The following is a 22,130-nucleotide window of genomic DNA, read 5'->3' on the forward strand; positions in this document are numbered from 1 at the left end:
GGAGCAGTTGTTAATCATGACCGGGTTGATATAGGGAAAGGTGCTCCACATGACCACCCTCATTCACCTGCAAAATTTCAAATCGTTGGAGAGTGTGTTCAATAGCAGATTGTAATTGATCAGTTGTGAGGCTACGTTTTGACAGATGTATAACCGACATTTTAACTTAGAATGACTTGCATATATTGCTTTAAATAGCTTTAACATTGTGCTCATTGCTTTACACAATTTTATCATCCTACATTTAGTTTCTTAAAATGTTATTCATATGTTAGTCAACTATTTCATTTTTGAAATCACAAGAATCAAATATCATAAGATTAAAAAGTTTTAAATTTTAAAAAAATACTAAATTTTATGCAAAAATTGATTTTTTTCTTAATGGCTTGCTTAATGGCTTCAGGCAATCTGGAAGTATATTAAAAAGTAAAAAGCATCCAACTTTTCAAAACATCTTGGTATTTCTAACATTAATTTTAAATAAATTTATCAGCTTCCATTTCAAAAGGGACCACAAACGGCCGAGCGGTAAAATCGCTGAATACCGGTAGTTCTCTTCGGGGTTTGAATCCCAGCGAACAGACTGGCTGCATGGGCATTCTCATGGTTCTTCTCATGTTTAACATGTATATTAGCTGGTTTCGCTTAGAAAGTTCTTCATGAAGGCATCCCTTCTTTATGGCAAATAGCACGGCTTTGCCGTAACTTAATAATTAAAATCAATTCATTTCATCAGTATTTGATCAGAGCCTTTATCAGTCTTTACAGGCTAGACATTTTGAAGGCATGAGATGAAAGGAAAGACTGGTTTCATCAAGAGGGAAAACGTCTTTAGCTGATATTTATATATGTCACAATAAATTCCGTAATCTTTAAATAATTCGAACGAGAAATCATGGTATGCTTCGTTTATGATACGATATGCTGTTCTATGAAGTAAATTAAATTTATAAAATCATATAGTCGAAAATTCACTTTAATCTGTATTTTTAGTTTTTGTCTTTAACACAAACTCAATTGCTGTTATTTCCTGGTGTACACATCCAAGTGTTTTCTCTTAAAATAGATTCCCCTTTAAATTTTTCATGGAGGTAGGAAGTAAGATGGAGTCGCCCTAAACAGGTTTCTCCCGTACCCTGCTCTGAAGCACCAGCAATCCCTACGTGGTGACCAAAACATTGGGTCATTTACCATTGAGTTCTATGGGATTTGATGCGTTCGGATGTAAATATTTTGTAATTACGTCGTAAATATACATACAAATGTATATATTTTCTTTTTCTATAACACTTCAGAGTCCTAAGTATGTGAAAAGAACATATTTTTAAACATTTCATTCTGAATGGAATTAAATGCTATACTTTTCACAGGACAGTCTTCTCAGAATGGTTTAATTTGAATGAAATATTTTCACAAGTTTTCGTTAATTACATTAGAAAAAAAAATTAAGGTAATTCGATTTTATTCGGTTAAGGTACAAAAATTAAGATCAAAGTTTATTGTATTATTAATATTAAAATTATGCATTATTTCTTTTCTATTTATAGAGCTTCTTCCTAAAATACTTTCTTAAATATGACATGATTTTTTGGCTTCTGAAGCATCTTTTAAATCGAAAAATGCAAGTCAATTTATAATTAATGCTCTATTCGGTTCATTTTAAATTAGAGAATTATTAGGAATTAGCGAAATACTTTAAATAAGTATTTCGCTAATTCCTAATAATTAAATAGGTATTAAATAGTACTTGACTTTCTCTGAACATTTCTGAAAGGGAATAAAATAAGTTTTTTTTTTTTTTTTTTAAGTATTATTTAAAACTTGTAACTGAGTTATTATAAAATGTAAGGGGAATAATTCTTTTAATTATACTTATCAGATTCTTTTTTTAACCCTTCATTTCAACAATACATATTCCAAAACTCTTTATTACATTCTTAAGTGCGCATCTCATAGCATTTGCTTTACAATACCTTTTAACAGATTGCTTTCCAATACAAACAATTCTTGCTTAAATAGTTTTATAACGTATTTGTCAACAGGATTTCAATTTATGTTTACAATTCAATATTAAGGTTATTATATATTTAGATAACATTTATAATCATTATAAATTAGATGTATTTAATAATTAGATTTCTTCACAGTACTTTCACAGTTGTTTATAAGTGAATAAATTCATTTCCAACGCATTTATAAATAATTTAATGAATATTTAAGTATTTTGTCAAAGGCAGATACATGCTTTTTGCAAGCACATGCATAAATACCCATACATATTTCCTATTTTTCATTTCCGGCATGTGCAAATCTATTTCTGTGCATTCACTATATTTTTCGTGTAAAGTAATTTAAACTAATTTAGCATACACCCGAAAGTTTTACATAAAAAATATATAATATAATTTGAATGAAAATTATAAGTATTATTTTTAATACCCCCTCAAAGGTCAGTTTTTCTTCAAAATTCTTCCACGATGGCATCTCTCTCTTTAGGCAGATAGCCCTTGCATGCGTTACTCTATTTAATCTGACCTATGTGCCTAATTACAAATATTTTAACGTACATAATTTTATATTTATAAAACGTGTAAGCCCAAAGTGATTATTTTTCAGATATATAAAATTAAAACAATGGGTTTAAAATGAGCAGCAGTAAAGCCTCTCCTCTAAAAAATTTTGAAAGGTACATGTTACAATAATATATGGATGTGAAAAAAATTTGTTTTATTTAAAACATTTTGACATTTGGAAAATAAAATAAAAGTAGCGAATACTCTATCAAGGGTATCGAAAGACGTATACAATTTTAAATGTACCGTACGGTATTTTTCATTCTTTAAGCATAACATTTTTCTTAAAATCTATATTTTTGTAGTGCAACAGCTTATAATTTTATGAAACAAATTCATAATCAAAATCGCTGTTGTTAGTTATCGAAAAATAACCAAGATGTGATTTTTGCGTAAATGTCACTAAACTATACAAATTGCTATTATCCATCCCACTATGAATGTTTCTTTCATGCGAAAGTGTCCCTTTTTCGATTTCTATGGAACTGTCGTGTGTCGAAATACTATCATAATCTGTTGGAAAATATAGCTTATTTCTAAATTTTTTTGCATCATCTCTCCTCCTTGAAATGTTTATTTAGTTTAGTCCTTATTTTAATGTAACATAGTAGTTACTTCTACTTCTTTTTCTTGCTGCCACTGTTTGCATTGAAAACGGACTGTCTCAACCTAATTGAGATGCAAAAACGAAACAATGTTACGTCATCTGAAAAGCCGATTCGTGCCGATAGCTGATTGGTTGCCGTGAGATGACGTCATTCCTACTTCTGCTATAAGTATCTCACATCGCTCTGCCTCAACCGGGCTTCTAGTTCCTGGTTTACCGGCTGGTGTGTGAGCGGTTTCCAGCCCCTTCCAAAGGATGCCTGCAGTCCGGTTTACAAGATGATGGTTCCAGATTGAAGTTCTTCAGTTCCGGGGGCTGTCCTGTGAGAGACTGCCGTAGGCAGCGTCCAAGTTTCTTCAAGGAGGGTGGAATTAAGTGCAAATGGTGTTAGGCCGGTTTTAAGTGGTTTCACATTTAAATTTTTCAGGTGTTTTCTTGACCATTGATTATGGACTTATGGAATGGGTAGCCTGCTTTATTTTTAGGCGGCATAGTCACTATTTAGGACTTTTTCTTTTTTTTTTTTCTTTTTTTTTTTTGAAATTTGTTTGTATAGAATGCCAGTGTTTTGGAGTACAGGTAAAAATATTTGATGAATGATGAGTATGTTATGTTTTGCCTAATACTCTAATATTGTTGAAATTTATTTTATGTGTTTTTATTTTTTATTATATTGTTAATAAATTGGCTAAGTTCAAAATCTTTTATTGTCTTCAATGTCTGCACAGCATAACTCAGGGAGCTATCATTGCTACCACTGCTAAATGTTTAATTTCTTTAAACTTTAAACTTTGCTTTAGCATCATTTTGGTTATGGGCCCAGTAGCTCCTGAGTTATTTTTAGTGCAGACTTTTGAAGTTTAAAGTTAATTTAGGACTTAAGAGATTGGGGGGCAGTTTTTGTTAAAATTCAAATATGGCTACTGTTAGTGTCATGCATAATATTGCTAAACTTGATGCATGTAATTATTTTACATGGTCCAAAGATATGAAATTTGTCTTGAATGAAAAAAATGCATGGCTTTTGGTCAAAGGTGTTGAGAAAAGTCCTGATTTAGATGATGTTAAGGGTATTGCAAAAGAAATTATTGCCGACTTTCAAAATAGAAGTCGATTGGCATTATCGTTAATTTATATGAATGTAAGCCCTGAATATAGAAACTTGATATGTGAAATTGATGACCCAGTAGTGGCATGGAATACGCTTGCCAAATATTTCCAGCCAGATTATAGGTGAAGACATATGTCCCTGTTTTCAGAGTTCTTAAATTGCAAAATCAAGCCAAATGAAAGTATTAGTTTCTTTTCTTCTAGATTAAAACGAGTAACTGAACAGTTAGCTGATATTAATCAGGCTGTAAGAGACTCATATATATGTTTCCAGTTTCTTAGGTTCCTTCCAGATAAATTTGATCAAGTAGTTCAGAATATTTTGAGGTGGCCAGATGAAAAGTTCATTTTTAAAAATGTTGAACTTGAAATTCTAGCAGAGGAAACGTGTCTTAATTTAAGAGAGATGGATAGGGAAAACTCCAATAAGACTATAGAAGTTCAAAGTACTCACTGTGAATCCAAATTTAAGCAGATTAAAGGGCTCAAGTGTTATAAATGTGGCCGTCCAGGTCATATTAAAAAATACTGTAGAATGAGAGGTAATTTTTCCAGATCACCCTCACCTGCTTCTTCTGTTTCCTCAGCTGTATCTAGTAGTAATAAAACATCTTCTAAGTGTAAGAATAAACCAAAGTTGAGTAAAAGTAATAATTCCCATGCACAGTCCCATTTTATAGCTCAAGCCAATGTTAACAATTTGGAAGAAAATGATGATAGTTGGATCTTTGATACAGCAGCATCTCATCATTTTTGTAAAAATCGTGAATTGTTTGATACTTTTTCTCCTGTGAAAAATGAGAATATGCTAGTAGCTATTGATGGGGTAACTTTTCCAATTCATGGGAAGGGTACTGTTAAAATGAAATTTGGGGATACAGTTATTTTGCTTAAAGATGTGTTATATTCACCTGAACTAAGACGAAATTTAATATCTGGACCTAGGGTGGATATCAATGGAGCAAGATTTTATGGTAAAAATGGGCAAATTAAAGTTACTGATGATGAGAATTCAACTTTGTACAAGGCTAAGTTGATAGGAAGTAACTATCATGTGTTCCCGAAAATAATCAAAAAGGGGGGCAAATCTGTAAAATGTGAGGCATCCGCAGTTCAGAATAATAACAGTGAATTATGGCATGGTCGGTTTGGTCATATAAATTATGATACTATTGTCAGGACTAGTAAGAGACATTCAGTTCGAGGTCTTCCTGTGTTAAAGCACTCACCTAATTTGTTTTGTGAACATTGCCAAATCAATAAGCAAAGACGAATCTCCTATAGACCTTTGGAAGGTATTCAAGTAAAGAGACCGCTTGAAAGGGTTTTCTCTGATGTATGGGGACCTATTAACATTCCAGGTAGGAATGGTGAACGTTATTTCGTTTCCTTTATTGACGAATATTCTCGTTATGTGGTAGTGTACCCCATTGTGGAGAAAAGTCAGGTGTTTGAAGTATTTCAAAGGCATATAGCCCGTGCAGAAAGATCTTTGAACCTTAAGTTGAAATACTTTAGGACTGACAATGGGCGAGAATATGATAATGATCAATTCAGGTCATATTGTAATAAAAATGGTGTAAAGCACGAATTTACAGATGTCTATACTCCAGAACAGAATGGAGTTTGTGAGAGATTTAATCAAACAGCTCTAAATAATGTACGTGCAATCTTACACGATAGTGGAATGAGTTCTGAATTTTGGTCAGATGCAGTAATATATTTTGCATATTCATTTAATAGAATTTGTCATAAGGGCCAAGATAGAACCCCACTCGAATTATACACTAAGCGGAAACCATCAGTACGTCATCTTAAGGCATTTGGAACGATTGCCTATGTGGGAATTCCAAAGGCTAAAAGAAATTCTAAACTCGATCCAAAGGCAACAAAGTGCCGATTGATTGGGTACAGTGTACGAACAAAAGGGTACAAGATTTGGTTGGAAAATGAGCAAAAGGTAGTAGAAACCTTAAATGCTACTTTTAAAGAGTCGATTGGAATGCAGAAAAGTGGCAGTGGAGCTGCACTGGGCACCCTACCTGATTTGGAATCTGAAGAAAGGGTAGAGTTCCAATCTACTGACACTCCAGTTGGCTATTTTCCTGAAATAGAGGAAAGAACCGATACCAATGTACCTTCTTCTACAATTGGCACTGACACTCAATCAACATTGAGACAAGTAACTTGGCTTCGTAAACCTGTTCCAAGGCCAGACGGCACTCGTACGGATGTGTATTATTTTGAGAGGGGGTGTAATCAAAGACTACGATCACCAAATGATGTAGAAAGGTATTGCACTGAACATAATATTCAGTATGATCCTACCTTGTTTGATTTCAAGGGAAGCAATACTTATAGTGGTGAAATCGACCCAACTGGTACTCCTTCAACGTCGTATACCCGAGATAGCTGACTAGATGTTTCAATTCCAAACACTTATAACCAGGCAATGAAATCTGCAGAAAAGTTTAAATGGATAGAGGCAATGGAAGAGGAAATGGCCAACATGCGAAAGCATAAGGTATGGCATCTTGTTCCACTTCCTAAAGACAAGACTCCACTAGGTTGCAGGTGGGTTTTTAACATTAAACGTGACGAATTTGGAAACATTGTTCGTTTTAAAGCTCGTTTAGTGGCTCAGGGTTATCGGCAAATTAAATACGATACCTATGATGAAACCTACTCTCCTGTAGTCAACTTTTCAGTAATAAGGCTCTTTTTCTCCCTTTTAGTTGCACACCTAGGATGGGCAAATATACAATGTGACGTGAAAAGTGCCTATCTCTACGCTCCTTTATCAGAGGAAATTTACATGTCCCAACCACAGGGTTTTGTAGAGCGAGATAAAGAAACTTTTGTGTGTCGATTAGATAGAGCCTTGTATGGTTTACATCAGAGTGGCCGATTATGGTACTACGAGTTGGATAGAACACTATGTAACCTAGGGTTCATCAAGTTTGAGTGGTGTAATTGTGTCTATCGTTTTAAAGATTTTGTCATTCTGTTGGTTTATGTTGATGATATAGTTGTGTTTGGGAAAAGTGAAGTTCAGGCCAAAAGGATATTAAAAGTCCTGAGTTCACATTTTGATTTGAAAATTTTAGGTAAAACAAGAAAACTTCTGGGTGTGGAATTCGAATATGAGAAAAATAGTGTTTTAATTCATCAGCAATTATATATAGAAGACATAGTTAATCGATTTAAGTCTTTTAAAATACAAATTACTTCCCTTCCAATAGTTAAAGGTGTGAAATACTCAAAGTCTCAAAGTCCCAGTACACAAGAAGAAACGACTGAAATGATGAATTATCCTTATAGAAATGTTTTGGGATGTCTATCGTTTCTTTGCAATCGTACTCGTCCGGATATAACTTATGCTGTTAATATATTTTCTCAGTTCCAAAGCAATCCTGGTAAGTTTCACTGGGAAGGATTACTTAAACTTTTAGGGTACGTTTCCAATACCAGACAGCATAAACTCAAGCTGGTATGCAAGGAACTAAAGCTCAATATATATTCAGATTCGGATTTTGCTTCAAGCAGGGATGATATGGTGTCTATTGGTGGACAAATAGCTTTGTTGGGAGAATCACCTGTATCTTGGCGTACGTTTAAAGAAAGGGGAGTGAGTTTATCTACTATGGAGGCTGAGTTTATCTCCATGACTGAATCAGCAAAAGAATTAGTTTGGTTTAAAAACATTTTGGATGAATGCATTCAGTTTAAAATTGCAAGTAACTATGTTTCGAGGCCAATATTGTTTCCTGATAACATGGCTGCTATATGTTTTACAAAATCACCCATTGAAAACTCAAGGACAAAACATATAGATGTGAAACTATTTTTCATTCGTGATCTATTGAACAGGGAAATTTTTGATTTAAAATATGTCCCAAGTAAAGATAATCTGGCTGATCCCATGACAAAACCGCTGACTAAGCATAATCTGGTAAAATTTTGTGGAACAATTTTCCTATGAAATTTGTTTTTGTGTGTATTTAAATTAAGAGTTTTGTTAATTTGAAAAATATGTTATAAGTCATATGTGATGGATATTAGGTAAATGTAAAATTGTATAGTGTAGAATGTTGTATGAGTGACCAGAGCCCTGGGTAAATGTATTGAGCGTATGATCATATATATGACTTTGTATTGTTTTGTAACATGTTGGACTTTCTTGCTACGGTAAAATTTTTTTTTGAATAATGGGATAAGATTTTCCCAAAGAAAAATGTTCTTAAAAATTTCTGAATGAAATTGTGATATTTATTTATTCTTGTTTTGAATTTTTGTAAAGATACTGGCATTCGGTTTTTATTTCAGGTCGGAGATGATGATGTGGGGGGCATTTGTTAGAAAATATAGCTTATTTCTAAATTTTTTTGCATCATCTCTCCTCCTTGAAATGTTTATTTAGTTTAGTCCTTATTTTAATGTAACATAGTAGTTACTTCTACTTCTTTTTCTTGCTGCCACTGTTTGCATTGAAAACGGACTGTCTCAACCTAATTGAGATGCAAAAACGAAACAATGTTAACGTCATCTGAAAAGCCGATTCGTGCCGATAGCTGATTGGTTGCCGTGAGATGACGTCATTCCTACTTCTGCTATAAGTATCTCGCATCGCTCTGCCTCAACCGGGCTTCTAGTTCCTGGTTTACCGGCTGGTGTGTGAGCGGTTTCCAGCCCCTTCCAAAGGACGCCTGCAGTCCAGTGAAAGGATGCCTTGATTCCGGTTTACAAGATGATGGTTCCAGATTGAAGTTCTTCAGTTCCGGGGGCTGTCCTGTGAGAGACTGCCATAGGCAGCGTCCAAGTATTTTTTTTTTTTTTTTTTTTCCATTTTTTTTTTTTTTTTTTTTAAATTTGTTTGTATAGAATGCCAGTGTTTTGGAGTACAGGTAAAAATATTTGATGAATGATGATTATGTTATGTTTTGCCTAATACTCTAATATTGTTGAAATTTATTTTATGTGTTTTTATTTTTTATTATATTGTTAATAAATTGGCTAAGTTCAAAATCTTTTATTGTCTTCAATGTCTGCACAGCATAACTCAGGGAGCTATCATTGCTACCACTGCTAAATGTTTAATTTCTTTAAACTTTAAACTTTGCTTTAGCATCAGAATCTTGTCAAGCGAGCTTCTGAATGTAAACAAAGAACACCCCATCTGGTGACCCAAGCCTCAAAGCAGTGCTTCACTTTTAGCACGGGTTGGCCCCTTCTCCCTTTCCTACCTCCATGAAATTTTTGCTCCCCCCCCCAATTTCCTTCTTTCCTTTTACATTTGTTTTCAGGGCTGACACAAGAAAATTAAGATTTTTAGATTGTTACACTTCCATAAATTTTGCATTCTTGTAAATTTTTTTAAAATATCAGTTGCATTAGAGGCGTTTCAGCTGAGGACAGCTTCTAGACATTTTAACTATAAATATTGTTTAAAGCAAAGTCTAAAGGATAGATATTTGAATTAAAAGATTTTTGTTAAATGAGAAAGAAATAAATTACTCCAGCAGCCCTTATCCTGTACCACTGAGTGACCCAATTCTGATATCGGGTGCAAAAAATCTTAATCATATTATTCAAAGTTTTTAAGCCTAAAAATTTCTAAATTAAGGAAGATGTTTTTTATGTAATCTACAACACGAGAGAAAAATACTACTTAAAACATTCTTTCTAAGAGGATTAATGTAAAAATTCATGTTTATATATAGTCAAAAGTCTTTAATCTGACTGAAATCCGGAATGATCTACAATCCGGACTTCAAAGCTACAAACTTTCTGTGCATGCGTAAAGCATAATGCCTTTACGCATTTAATAATAATACACGTAATATCTTTACGCGTTTAATGTATAATGGACGGTATAAGCTAAACTAAAATTATCTAATAATCAATTCCAGTTAATGTTGCAGATTGCATTGTTCCTTAATCTTCGAATTGGATCCGGTTTATTATTTTTTGCAGACTGTTAGAGTAATTTTATAAAAGTAAAAGCTTGAACTTTCGATTATGTCAAAAAGAATTTCCGATTCTTAGAGCTGCCAAAGGATCTACAAAGCGAAAGCATGTTTTGATGTCCATCAAACAAAAAGTGGAATTGCTGCAAAAAATACATAAAGGCATATCCTTTGTTTCTCTAACCATTCCGAAATCTGTTTATCAATTTCACGCTGCTCTGTGGGGGGGGGGGCATCGCGGCACGCAATGAAATGGAAGTTGATCCGTCAGCACTATCCTTATCTTCAGAGCACGTTTTTATTTTATTCGGCTTATAATTCCTTACTAAATGTAGTATTTCATTTCAATGTACTCCATCTTTGATATGATTTAAATCAAATTCCTCGTCGTTATAATTATCATGAATACACATCAAATAGTTTTCTAGTTGCAATTTTCTAATTTCGACTATGCATAGTGTATGCTTTACGCATGCGCGCGTTGAAAAAAATGTTTAATAAAGTAAACAAATAAATATTCAGCTTTTTTTTTGTAAATTTTGATACCCTTTAGATCATAATTGCTCTTTATTTCATAAATTACGGTTTCATATTTTTAATTTTATAATTTCTGCATGCCGTCTTACCAGATTTAAATTGATGATATATAATCCGGTAAAACAGATAATCCGGAATTGCCAAAGTCCCGACGTGTCCAATTTGGTTTTGGTTTATTTAATTATTTTTAAGAACACTAGGGCTATCTGCCTAAGGGGAGTCCTTCGTGAAGGACTTTCTAAGGGAAACTGGCTTGTATACACGTTACACACGGGGAAAACCACGAAAACGCCCATGCAGCCAGCTCGTTCGTGAGATTCGAACCTCGGACCGAACTTCCTGTCTTCAGCGACTTTACCGTTCGGCCGCTGGTGGGCCCCCGACGTGTCCGGATTAAAGACTTTTGACTGTATATATTTTTTAAAGCTAGGACATGACCCAAAGTGTCAATGTCTTGTTTGCTTAAAAACATTGTGAAAATAAACATCAAAAGAACTTTTCTCAATTTTAGACAATTAAATTTAAATAAAGTAAAGTAGCAGACCATAACACAGCGAAGGTAAAAATTTACTCTTACAAATATTTAAAAAAAAGAAAGAAATTTTTAAAAAGTTAAAAATTTGAATATATACAATTTAATAAAAATAGCTTTTCATATAGTATTAATAAATATTTATTACACATCATCGAGGAAAAAATTTCATATAATTAATTCTCCGTAAAATTTTTTTTGAAATTTAAGGTTAAAAATAGCTGTGGCAATTCACTGTAACAAAAACCATAAACCACATTTGGCGTTATTATCGCTCAAAAAAGATGCCAAATTTCAAACCCCACAAATATGTAAATTCGTGTATATCTTTGAAAATTTTGAATAAAAGAAGTCTAACTTTTGCCGGTATGCTTAGAAATACACCTATTTTAAGATGATGGTAAAAATTTTATACGTTATAATTCAAAATTGTTCTAAAAAATTTACAAAAATTATTTTAAAAATAAATCATACAAAATGGTTGAATTTTATTTGGAATGAACCTAAATTTTGAAATGTGAAAGGAAGAATCAAAAAAGTTTAATAAAAAATGAGATATTAAAATTGAATTAACATTGAGGAGCTAAAATTTTAAAAACTACTCGTGCAATTTTTATAAAACTTGATAGTCTGGCATAATTTGAGTCATAGAATCAAAATATGGGAAAAAAATGGCATCTCATTTCAGAAAAAGTCTGATTTTGTGTCAAAATACCTGTTAAAATGATGCTATATATATACATCTAATATATACCCTAACCATGCTTTCAAGACATGAAAAATGCAATTTGAATTTCGTCAATCAGCCCAGTAGAAAGGAAGATATAGAACTGTCCCAACCTTTTTTTTTTTTTTTTTTTTTTGCACAGTGTACATATTCTTCAGCAGAGGAGGTGACGTCCATCAAATAGTGTAACAAGCACTTTAATATTTATGAAAATGCTGCAATTGATTGGAACAATTACATGCACAAAGTATGTTCCCTATCTCTGATGGAAAATTCAGTAGGCAAATAGACAGTTCCGGTAAAACAGTTGAAAAGTTTGTTTGTTCGAAGTAAGAACAGCGGCAAAGTATTCCCATGACAGTGGATTTTTGGAGGAATATGCCAGGAAGATTGCAAGCGCTTTGTCAGCCAAATCTTCAATAGAGATGATGGTACACTTATGGAGAAAAATTATTTAACATGTGCAAGATGGACCAACAATGCATTCAGACTGCTGAAAGTGATATAAAACTTAACTACTTGTTCGAAGTAAGAACAGCGGCAAAGTACTTCCATGACAGTGGATTTTTAGAGGAATATGCCAGGAAGATGGCAAGCGCTTTGTCAGTCAAATCTTCAATAGAGATGATGGTACACTTATGGAGAAAATTATTCAACATGTGCAAGATGGATAAACAATGCATTCACACTGTTGAAAGTGATATAAAACTCAACTACTTGAAGAAGCTGTTTGTAGTCACTTTACTGTGAAACATAAGTACAATTTCGTAGACCAAACAAAAAGTATTCACACCTAAAATGTGGAAAGAATGTGGGGTTTAGTCAAATGGCATAATAAAAAAACAACAGGACACTGCTTGGCATCACCTCAAATTGTATCTTTCAGGATTTAGACTGATACATACGAAGTACATAGGAGAAAATTATGTTTTTGATGAATTGTTAAAAGCACCCTTACGTTATAATTCAAAATTGTTCATATTTATACGTTATAATTCATTCATAAAAATATGTTAGTATTATTGTTATTATCGTGTCATTTATTTTTACATTCACACGAGTTTTGTGAAATCATATCTGAGAGCTTTGCATAACCCAAATAAGATTGGGGGCGGCATAACGAGAGAAGTACCACTTGTAGTTCACTGAGCAGTTAATCAGGATGATCTCTGATGTGAAAAAACAAGCCATTTTTAATTTACAGAAATCATCAGCAGACATTTAAAATGCTGGGTGTATTTCTACCTGAAGTTACATAAAATAGACAGTGTTGATGCACACAATTTGTAACAAAATGGCTTTTAATTAGTTATGAAAATTGCATACCAAATTTTATAATATATATTATTTAAATATTGGTGCATAATTAACACACCTATCAAATATTTTAGGTAATTTTCCATTAAAGGCATATAATTTGCTGCCCTCCTCCTACTTGTATTCTTTTTTACTAGTTTTTAGTGTATCCCTCACAAAGGAGTGTTGGCAGTTTGGTTTGACCTTTTCTTTAGCAATAATTGTTTTTATAAACATCAATTGCGCAACTAAATTTTTTATCTAATCTACTCTTTTTAAATATATATATATATATATATATATATATATATATATATATATATGCATTTTGATGCATTTTTATAAAGAAGGATTGTGTTCAAGTAATCACCTCATGAAATTAAAAATGTTACTCAAAGCCTCAGTGGCTAAGCAGCCTTCATTCATACTGGGAGGAAGGGCACTGGAACAAAAATTATTTATTGTACCAATGTATTTTATTATTTTTTATCAGTACAATATGTATTAACTACATTTATTTTTTATTTTAGCTTTGCATATTTACTTTAATCATTTCAGATGCAGAAATTATATCTACCTGATCTGTTTTTAATTCATGTCTCTTTCTTGAGTGAGTGAGGGGAGTTTCAGGGATAAAATCAACAGAAATCACGAGGATAAATTAATACCAAGGATTTAGTGAAAAGAGGAGAAAGCTTTAAAAAATATGCAAAAACGTGGGAGGAATCCATCTACACTCATGTCCATAAATTAAGGATAATGCAAAATCAGGCAAAGGAAGAGTTAGAAGCAAAACAAATTTGACTTATTTGTAAAGCTTATTTATTAAATAAAAGGTAAAGAGCAAAAAAAGATGCTACATGTTTATTATTAAAAAAATTAGCGATTTTTTCTCCCGGGAGCAAATTACAAAAAAAACCTATTTACAAAAAACCAATATTACATGGTTGGTATGATTGTTAATACATTGTATGTCTCCCAGACGATGCAATACAGTCCATACAACGCCTAGGTATGCTGAGTATCAAATTATCGATCTGATCTTGGGGGATATTACACCACTCAAAAAGCAATGCTCTCCGAAGTTCCGGTAGACATGTAGGAGAAGACTGATGGGCTGCACCTCGTCGGCCAAGCATGTCCCACACATGCTCTACTGGATTCAAGTCCGGTGAGAATGCCGACCAGTCCATACAGGTGATATCCTCCGACTGAGGGCATTCGCTTACGATGTTTGCACGGTGAGGATGGGCGTTGTCATCCATAAACACAAATTGTACGCCCATGGCGCCCCGAAACAAACGTACATGTTGTTCAGAATGACATCCCGATAGATTTGGCTTGTCATGGTTCCAATTTGAACATGCAAGTCAGTTCTGGAACCCAGAATAATTCCACCCCAAACGAGCACTCCTGCACCACCGTAACGGTGTTGTTCAATGATGTTTTCTTGGTGGTAATGGGCACCTGGACCTCTCCATATGAAAGTCCGGCGAGAATCAGACTGCAAGCTAAAGTTGGACTCGTTGGAAAACATCACACAAGCCCACTGTTGCAGTGTCCACAATGCATGCTCTCTGCTCCAGGCTAACCGCAGGCGACAGTGAGTTGCAGTAAGTGGAATGCATCTGACAGGTCTACGAGCATGTAGACCAATCTACCCTAAGCGTCTGTACACGGTCTGCCTTGAAATTGTCGTACGAGTGGCTGAAGAAAGTTGACGAAACAGGTCTGAGGCTGTGCTCCGCCTGTTTCTTTTGGCAGTAACTGCCAAATTACCGGTCCTCATTCGGCTCTGGGGCGACCTGTGCTGTAACGTCTACTCACATTACCATCATTTTGGAATTGTTGCCAAAGCCTGGAGATGACACTGTGGGCAATTCCAAGTTCGTCTAATACTTTCAGTTGGGTACGCCCACATTCCAGACGGCCGATAATTCTACCACGTAAAAAATCATCCAAATGCATCCTTTGTGTCATAACTATTCAGTTATTGCACTGAAATGCTTATAAAGCACCTGCGAACAATTTTAATTCTTTGCCTGTATTCCTTATATATCACTCTCTTACACTCTCGTCATTGTGACGTACCATCAGTGTCATCTGGTTACTTCCTGAAATTTGCATATGGTTCTTGAAGATGTGCGTAGTGATTTTACAGGTGATATATTTATTTTAGAGTTTGATTTCCACGTGACTCTGAATTATCCTTAATTTATGGACATGAGTGTAGTATCAAGCCCAAAGCAGAGAGGATAATGTGTCAATATTGTGCCAAAACTGGAATATATGATTTTAATAAAAAAGAACACATATCAAACCAGCAAGCTGCTTGTAGAATGAAAGCACAGCAATTTCTCTAACAAAGGCCAACAAGATATTTAGTGGCCAAGACTGTAAAACATTGGTAGTGCATTCTAAGTTTTCAATCCAGCTTAATAAATAACTGGGTTGGCTAAATGGGTTTTCCATGATTCATCTTTTAAATAACATAAAAAGGGATGTTAAATAACTGATTTCTCTTTGTAAGTTTCCTGTGACTACTTTTCTAATTACATAATCATTAATTATAACTGTAAATTACAGGAAGGCAATAAATAGCATATAATTATAATATAACTGTGTTAATTATATCAAACTAATATTAATTAAAAGACTATTAGCTGAACAAAGGCAATAATTATATTCTAACTACAAAGTAATTTAAAATAATGTAATGAAATATAATTATGACTGCACAATCTAGCTTTAATTGCAATTACAATTTGCCCAACTATGTTCATCAACTGAAAACACAAATTTTGTGAAAAATCATCAAAAATGAAATTAAAAACAGTTTTCTACTTTGGCTAATTTCTTCTGGTTAAATCTAAAAATGGCCAACTAAAGCCTGCATTAATGATTAACTACTATACAAACTGGAATTCAGTTGCATCAGCTGGCTAACATTACAATCTGTTTATTACATTAGAATACATACTTCAAGGTCATTACTTCCTTGTAAATACAATAACTGCTGCGATGACCCCGCACAAATTATAATCATAAATGAGAGAAGGATTGGTATGACCTTAAAGTGCTTATTTTTAAACAAAATATAAATTGTATTATAGCCAGTTTAGCCACAAAATAACAGCTATAAGCTTCTATTATGTACAGCAATGGTTTTTAAACTTTAGATGAGTGAATAATAAATACCTACTGATACATGATTTTGAAAAACAAAATGTGATATATTTCTGAATCAAAAGATGACAAGAACTCGAAATAATAGGATTTATACAGAAGCACACAGCAAATCACCATAAATTATAATAAAAAATTTAAGTAATAAATAGTTACGCTATAAAAGGGTCGATTCAATATAATATAATTAGCTTTTAAAAATACACATTGAAATAAATAAGTAATACAACAATTCAAATTCTGAAATTTCATACTGGAAAAATTCACTGCATTTATTTTATCAAAATTAAACTCACCTCCAGAGCCCCTCCTTGAACTTTCTTAATACCAATCATATTAAGGGGAAGAAGCTCATCTAACTGCATAACAGCATCAACAACAATCTTAGCAAAAAATTCCTTCTGAGAAGCAATCAATTTAGAACTTAATGTTGTCATAGCACATTTTTCTAATAATGCCCTCTGTTTCCTAAGAAATTTTAAAAAAAAATATTTACTAAGCCAAGTCATGGCAGAATAAGTTGTTGAACAAGCATATAGTACATAAAACAATTCTTTAAACAAATGTAATGACAATCAGATGAAAAATACATTTCAATTTTAATTTAAATTCATTTAACCTTCTTAAATTATGATAATTAATGAATTTGAAGACATTAAAATTGTTACTGATATTTTTTAAAAATAAAATAATTTCAAGTATGTAATCATAAAATAATTTCACCAACAAAGAGAGAAAGTGAGGAACTCGTTACAATTTTTGCAACTTAAGTCAAGGTGACATGTTCACGTATAACATATATAAAACATGATGGATATTAAAATACTTAAATATTCACTACATTTACAAATGCACCATGACTACAGTTAACACAGCCTACCTTGAAAATTTACAATGCAAACATCGGTATTTCACATTTCTGCATGATGAAAAATAGTATGAACTATTCAAACTGTGTGCGAAGAGGGGGGGATGCAGATATTGGGTCAAAAATACATAAAAGTGAAGAATAACTAATTAGGAAGAGATTATATAAATTTTTTATATATCCACTGCACTCATAAAGGCATACAACATGAACTGCAGTACGATGCATAACATAAGCTGGAATGCTCTGCATTTTTCTTGCGTGTCATAAAATGATTTTAAAATAGTCTTTTCATTCTTATAACAGGAGAGGTTCAGTTTCTGGAAACTAGCCATTCGTTTATATTTTTAAACATTTATATTTTTCTTAGCTGAAAGTTCATTATGTTCATTATAGACATTGGCTTTTCATTTAAGGTGCTGGACATGAAAAACAGCTATAAGAAACAGAATGGTTCATGGAATGTAAATTTAACATAAACAGTCCAGTTATTCAAAAAATTATCCCTAACAACTTTAATACATGGATCTTCAAGAAGGATTTTCTGATTCAAAAGCTGCACAAGTATTTCTAATAAAATAAGAATACATAATATTTTACAGTCTGTGTAGTATCTAGGCTATCAGTGTTTAAGGAATGTTTTTCAGGAATAGGAAAAAATAAGCTTTCAACAAAAGGTCCAAGTAATGGATTTAAAGCAGATATTCCTGCTATTCATCTTTTTTAGCCTGAATATTTCAGCTAAAACTTCACAACTTTTTTTTGGTTTGTTTCTGTTCAATACAAACAGCAAAAATAATTTTTGTGCATAAGACATATTTTTAATCTGAGCCAACTCAGTGTGCTCATACAAGAAATTTGAGAGCTTTATACAATCTGTGAATAATATTTGTATAGTTTATAGTCCAAAAATTTTATTTTTACAGTATCTAAATGGTATATTTGTTCTAAAATTAAATTTGAGAAAGATAATGAGTATGCATCTCATAAATCCAGAAATTTTACTCAAAACATTAAATTTTGTGCATTCACTTTTTTCTTTTATTCTTTATTTTGAGAAAGTAAACAGTTTTTAGATTATTATTTATTATTTATTTTAGATTATTATTTAGTTATTTTATTTTTCCCCTAATACATCGCATAACTATGTGTGCCTGTGTGAAAAACAGTGGCACTGGGAAACGAATCTTGTACGTTTTCCATGGCAGTTAAGGGGTTAATAAAGGGTTAAAAAACTGGATGAAGAGAAGCATATTTTTCAGAATAAATGGGAAATTATGTACTTTTATGATGTCGTGCTCAGTGAATACGTATACAGCACAAAGTCTGTATCTAGACGTCCATTATCCAGAATGATCTAAAATCCGGACATCAAAACCACCAAAGTTTCTCTCCTAGGCTTTACGCATGCACATTTGATTCCCCCCCCCCTGTGCATAATAAAACATCTGGAGAGTACCGATTCTTAATTTCACTTCGACACTAACCAAAATACCTTGTTATTGAAGAAACAAATATTTTAGCATAAATTTTTACGATCAGTAATTTGACTGCATTTGGCTCTGTTGCTGCATATCTGCCTTTTGGCACACATCTCAAACCAAAATATTCCACATACATACATCATTGTTTATTATACTTTCCTTTCATCAGGCCATGTTTATCAAAACATGGCAACTCATGTAGCAATGCCTAAACAATTTTTTATGTTATTAATTGAATAATAAAGAAGTATGGTAACCTTTTATGTTGACATTACGCTTGGCAATGATTACAGATTTAAGTTAAATGTGCTAAAAAATGTTGATGAGGAAAAATTTACCAAAAATTTCTTTCTGTATGCTAAAAATAGATTTTGTTGATGATACTCATAGACCCAAAGATTACATTTAGGGCTATCTGAATTAGGAATAACTGATTTATTATTCACATAAACCCTGAACCCGCGCCAGGGCTCGTATGGCCGCAATGAGTCGCAGAATTTAGGATCCAGAGAGACTGCATCAGGCGGTAAGATATTTAGCACCAGCCCTCAATAAGGCTTAAGTATATGTGGGAATTTATTCATTCAGAACTCTGATAAGCCTTAAGCATGTGCAAGAAAAAGACATAAGTATAATAAATAACTAATACAATTCAGACTTAATTGCCTCAGTGTGCGATAGAAGCAAAATAAAACTTAACAGAACAACTTGTCATTAGTGGCCATGCTCTAATGCATAACCAAATATGTATAGTGAAAAATAGCTAAATTTGATGATAGCCACTAATTTTAAAGGTTTTCGGATATCACAAAACAAAAGCGAAATTTTCCAGTTAACAGATTTTGTAAAGAAATGTGGAGAAGCAGTAATAAATGATGATATAAAAGAAGTTTTTCATTGTGCTGACGATGCTTCTCAATCATCATTTAATTAATGAATAACGAAATATGTAGTATGGTTCTACATCCAGAAAACACCCCTATCGATAGTGAAGAAAGTAACAGAGAGAAGTTACCGAAAACAAGAAACATTTGATTGACAAGTTAGCCAGAATTCTCGTAACAACAGTTACAGGACTTCAACAATGTAACTAAACAAGAGATTATGTCTGTCTACAGAATTAAAGGAAAAGTATTACCACAAAAAACGGGGCAACTTAAAGAACTTACACTAAAAGAAATGTTTAATAACGTAAGCAAATAAATATTAAGCTTTTTTTTTTTTTTTTGTAAATTTTGATACCGTTTAGATCATAAATACTTCATTATTTCATAAATCACAATTTTATATTTTTAATTTTTTAATTTCTACATGACATCTTACAAGATTTAAACTGATGAGCTAATATCCGGAAAAGTCCCAAATCCGGAATCGCTGAAATCCCGACGAGTATGGATTTCGGACTTTGTACTGTATTTTATTTGCAATAATCTAGAAAATATTCTCTTTTTTACTACAATGCAACAAAACTTTATTAGAATCTAAATAACATCACGTGCCAAGATCTAGTATGAAATAAGGAAGTTTATAATTACTTACATACAATTGCATGTTTTTTTTTTTTGGCATGTATTGAAGAAAAATTTAATAAAAGAGTGAGAATAGGTTGCCATTATTTGTTTATTTTAAGCTATACAGTAAGTCAAATTATACTAAATAACTTGAATTAATTGAAATAATTGTCGGCCTGAAAATTTATTATTTAGCTATTAGCAAGTATGAATCACAAAATGAAGCCAATAAAAATTTCTTGCAGGTATCAACACCTCACAATTTTAGATTAAAATAAGAATATAAATTTCAGTTTTCTGAGATTTTATTAGTTTTATACATAAAGATTTAGTTATCGGAGAAATTCTTTAATCTATTTTTTAAAAATTTTTATTTTGAAAAAAAATTTTAATTTTATTTTTAAAAAGTCAGGCCTGTTCAGCTGCTTTCACACCATGCACTCAACCCACATATAATTTGTGTTTGAGATCACTGTCTTATACTGTCTACCACCAAAAGAGCATATTAATTACTTGCTTACGTATGGAACAAACTTTTCAAACATTAAAAATGCGGGAATAATTATTTGAGATGTATGAGATATGATCATGAAAATAATTTTTAAAAATGTGAAGAAGGCTTAGAGAGATTGATGAAAGCCTCCTCACAAAAAGAAAATATAATGTTGTCTGTGTTCTGCCCCTTGATGGATTTTTGGCAGTATTTGCCAGGAAACAAAAAAAAAAAAAAAAAAAAAAAACTTTCTTATTAGTACCTGACCAAACATTTCTTATTAGTACCTGACCAAACATTTCTTGTTAGTACCTTTGTTAAATATAAACAAAGAAAATACAAAAAAAGGAATAACCATTTATTCTGTTTCTTGGGCCGCCTAAAAATGCAGAATTCTAAAATGCCAGTTTTGTTCTTTTTAAAGTGAACCAAAAATTCAGTTTTGATTCCAGAATTCCACATTCCATTCATATGCAAAATATTGAGAGAATATAAAAATTTTTTCAAAATACAGACAGAACAGAACCGTAGCAAGGGTTTCAGCACATGGGGACAACTGAAGATTTTGTGCTCCTTTCTGTGTGCCAAGAATGGAAAACATTTCATTCTAAAATTTTGTGACATCGATTTGTCGCCCCAAGGATGCTGCTCCTGGGGACAGATGTGCCCCCCAGCTATACCACTCATGGTAGAACAAAAAACATGGGGTTAAGCAAGATGGCATTTGAAGCTATGTTTAGCGGAGTTAATGCGGAGGCAGAAAGTTGTTCAGAGTAAAAAAACCATTTGAAGCTATTTTAATTAACACTTTAGTTCACCAAATTTTTCCAATATAGATCTTTTTAACAAGATCAAGGGAGGGCAAAGTGTTGGGGGGGGGAAACAGTATGGTTGTTGTTGATTGTTGACTATATTGACAGAGGAGCAAAGAATAATGACTGTTAAATGAAATATTACAAAATGTTTCAAATATGGGACCAAAAAAAATTGTCCAAAAATTGAATTACAAGGAATCCTATAACATCACAGCATTTCAATACCTTATTATCAAACAAAATTTTTTAAGTTTTCTTTGCCATTTCAGTTTCTAAAGCATTCATCGTTTGTCCTGTCTCCTGTAAGTCTAAATTTAAATTAATGAAAAGATTCAGACAGATTTGACTCACTTGAAATGCTATGGCTGCTTACAGAGTATCCGTAATCAACTTCCCAGTAAAGTAATACAGGGCAATATTTAACA

General features: G+C 32.6%; 1 protein-coding gene across 1 annotated transcript in view; it reads right to left on the reverse strand.

The window, feature by feature from the left end:
• The window catches only part of CCT7 (chaperonin containing TCP1 subunit 7), a 69,975-nt gene that overhangs the window by 17,708 nt on the left and 30,137 nt on the right, over positions 1–22,130 (reverse strand). The window contains exon 6 of the mRNA XM_035352888.2: positions 16,831–17,002. Within this exon, the coding sequence (XP_035208779.1) occupies positions 16,831–17,002 (172 nt within the window). The remainder of the gene's footprint in view (positions 1–16,830; positions 17,003–22,130) is intronic.

Source organism: Stegodyphus dumicola, chromosome 10, assembly GCF_044657685.1.
Source record: "Stegodyphus dumicola isolate Sdum_Otavi_A_Nest chromosome 10, ASM4465768v1".
NCBI lineage: Eukaryota > Metazoa > Arthropoda > Arachnida > Araneae > Eresidae > Stegodyphus > Stegodyphus dumicola.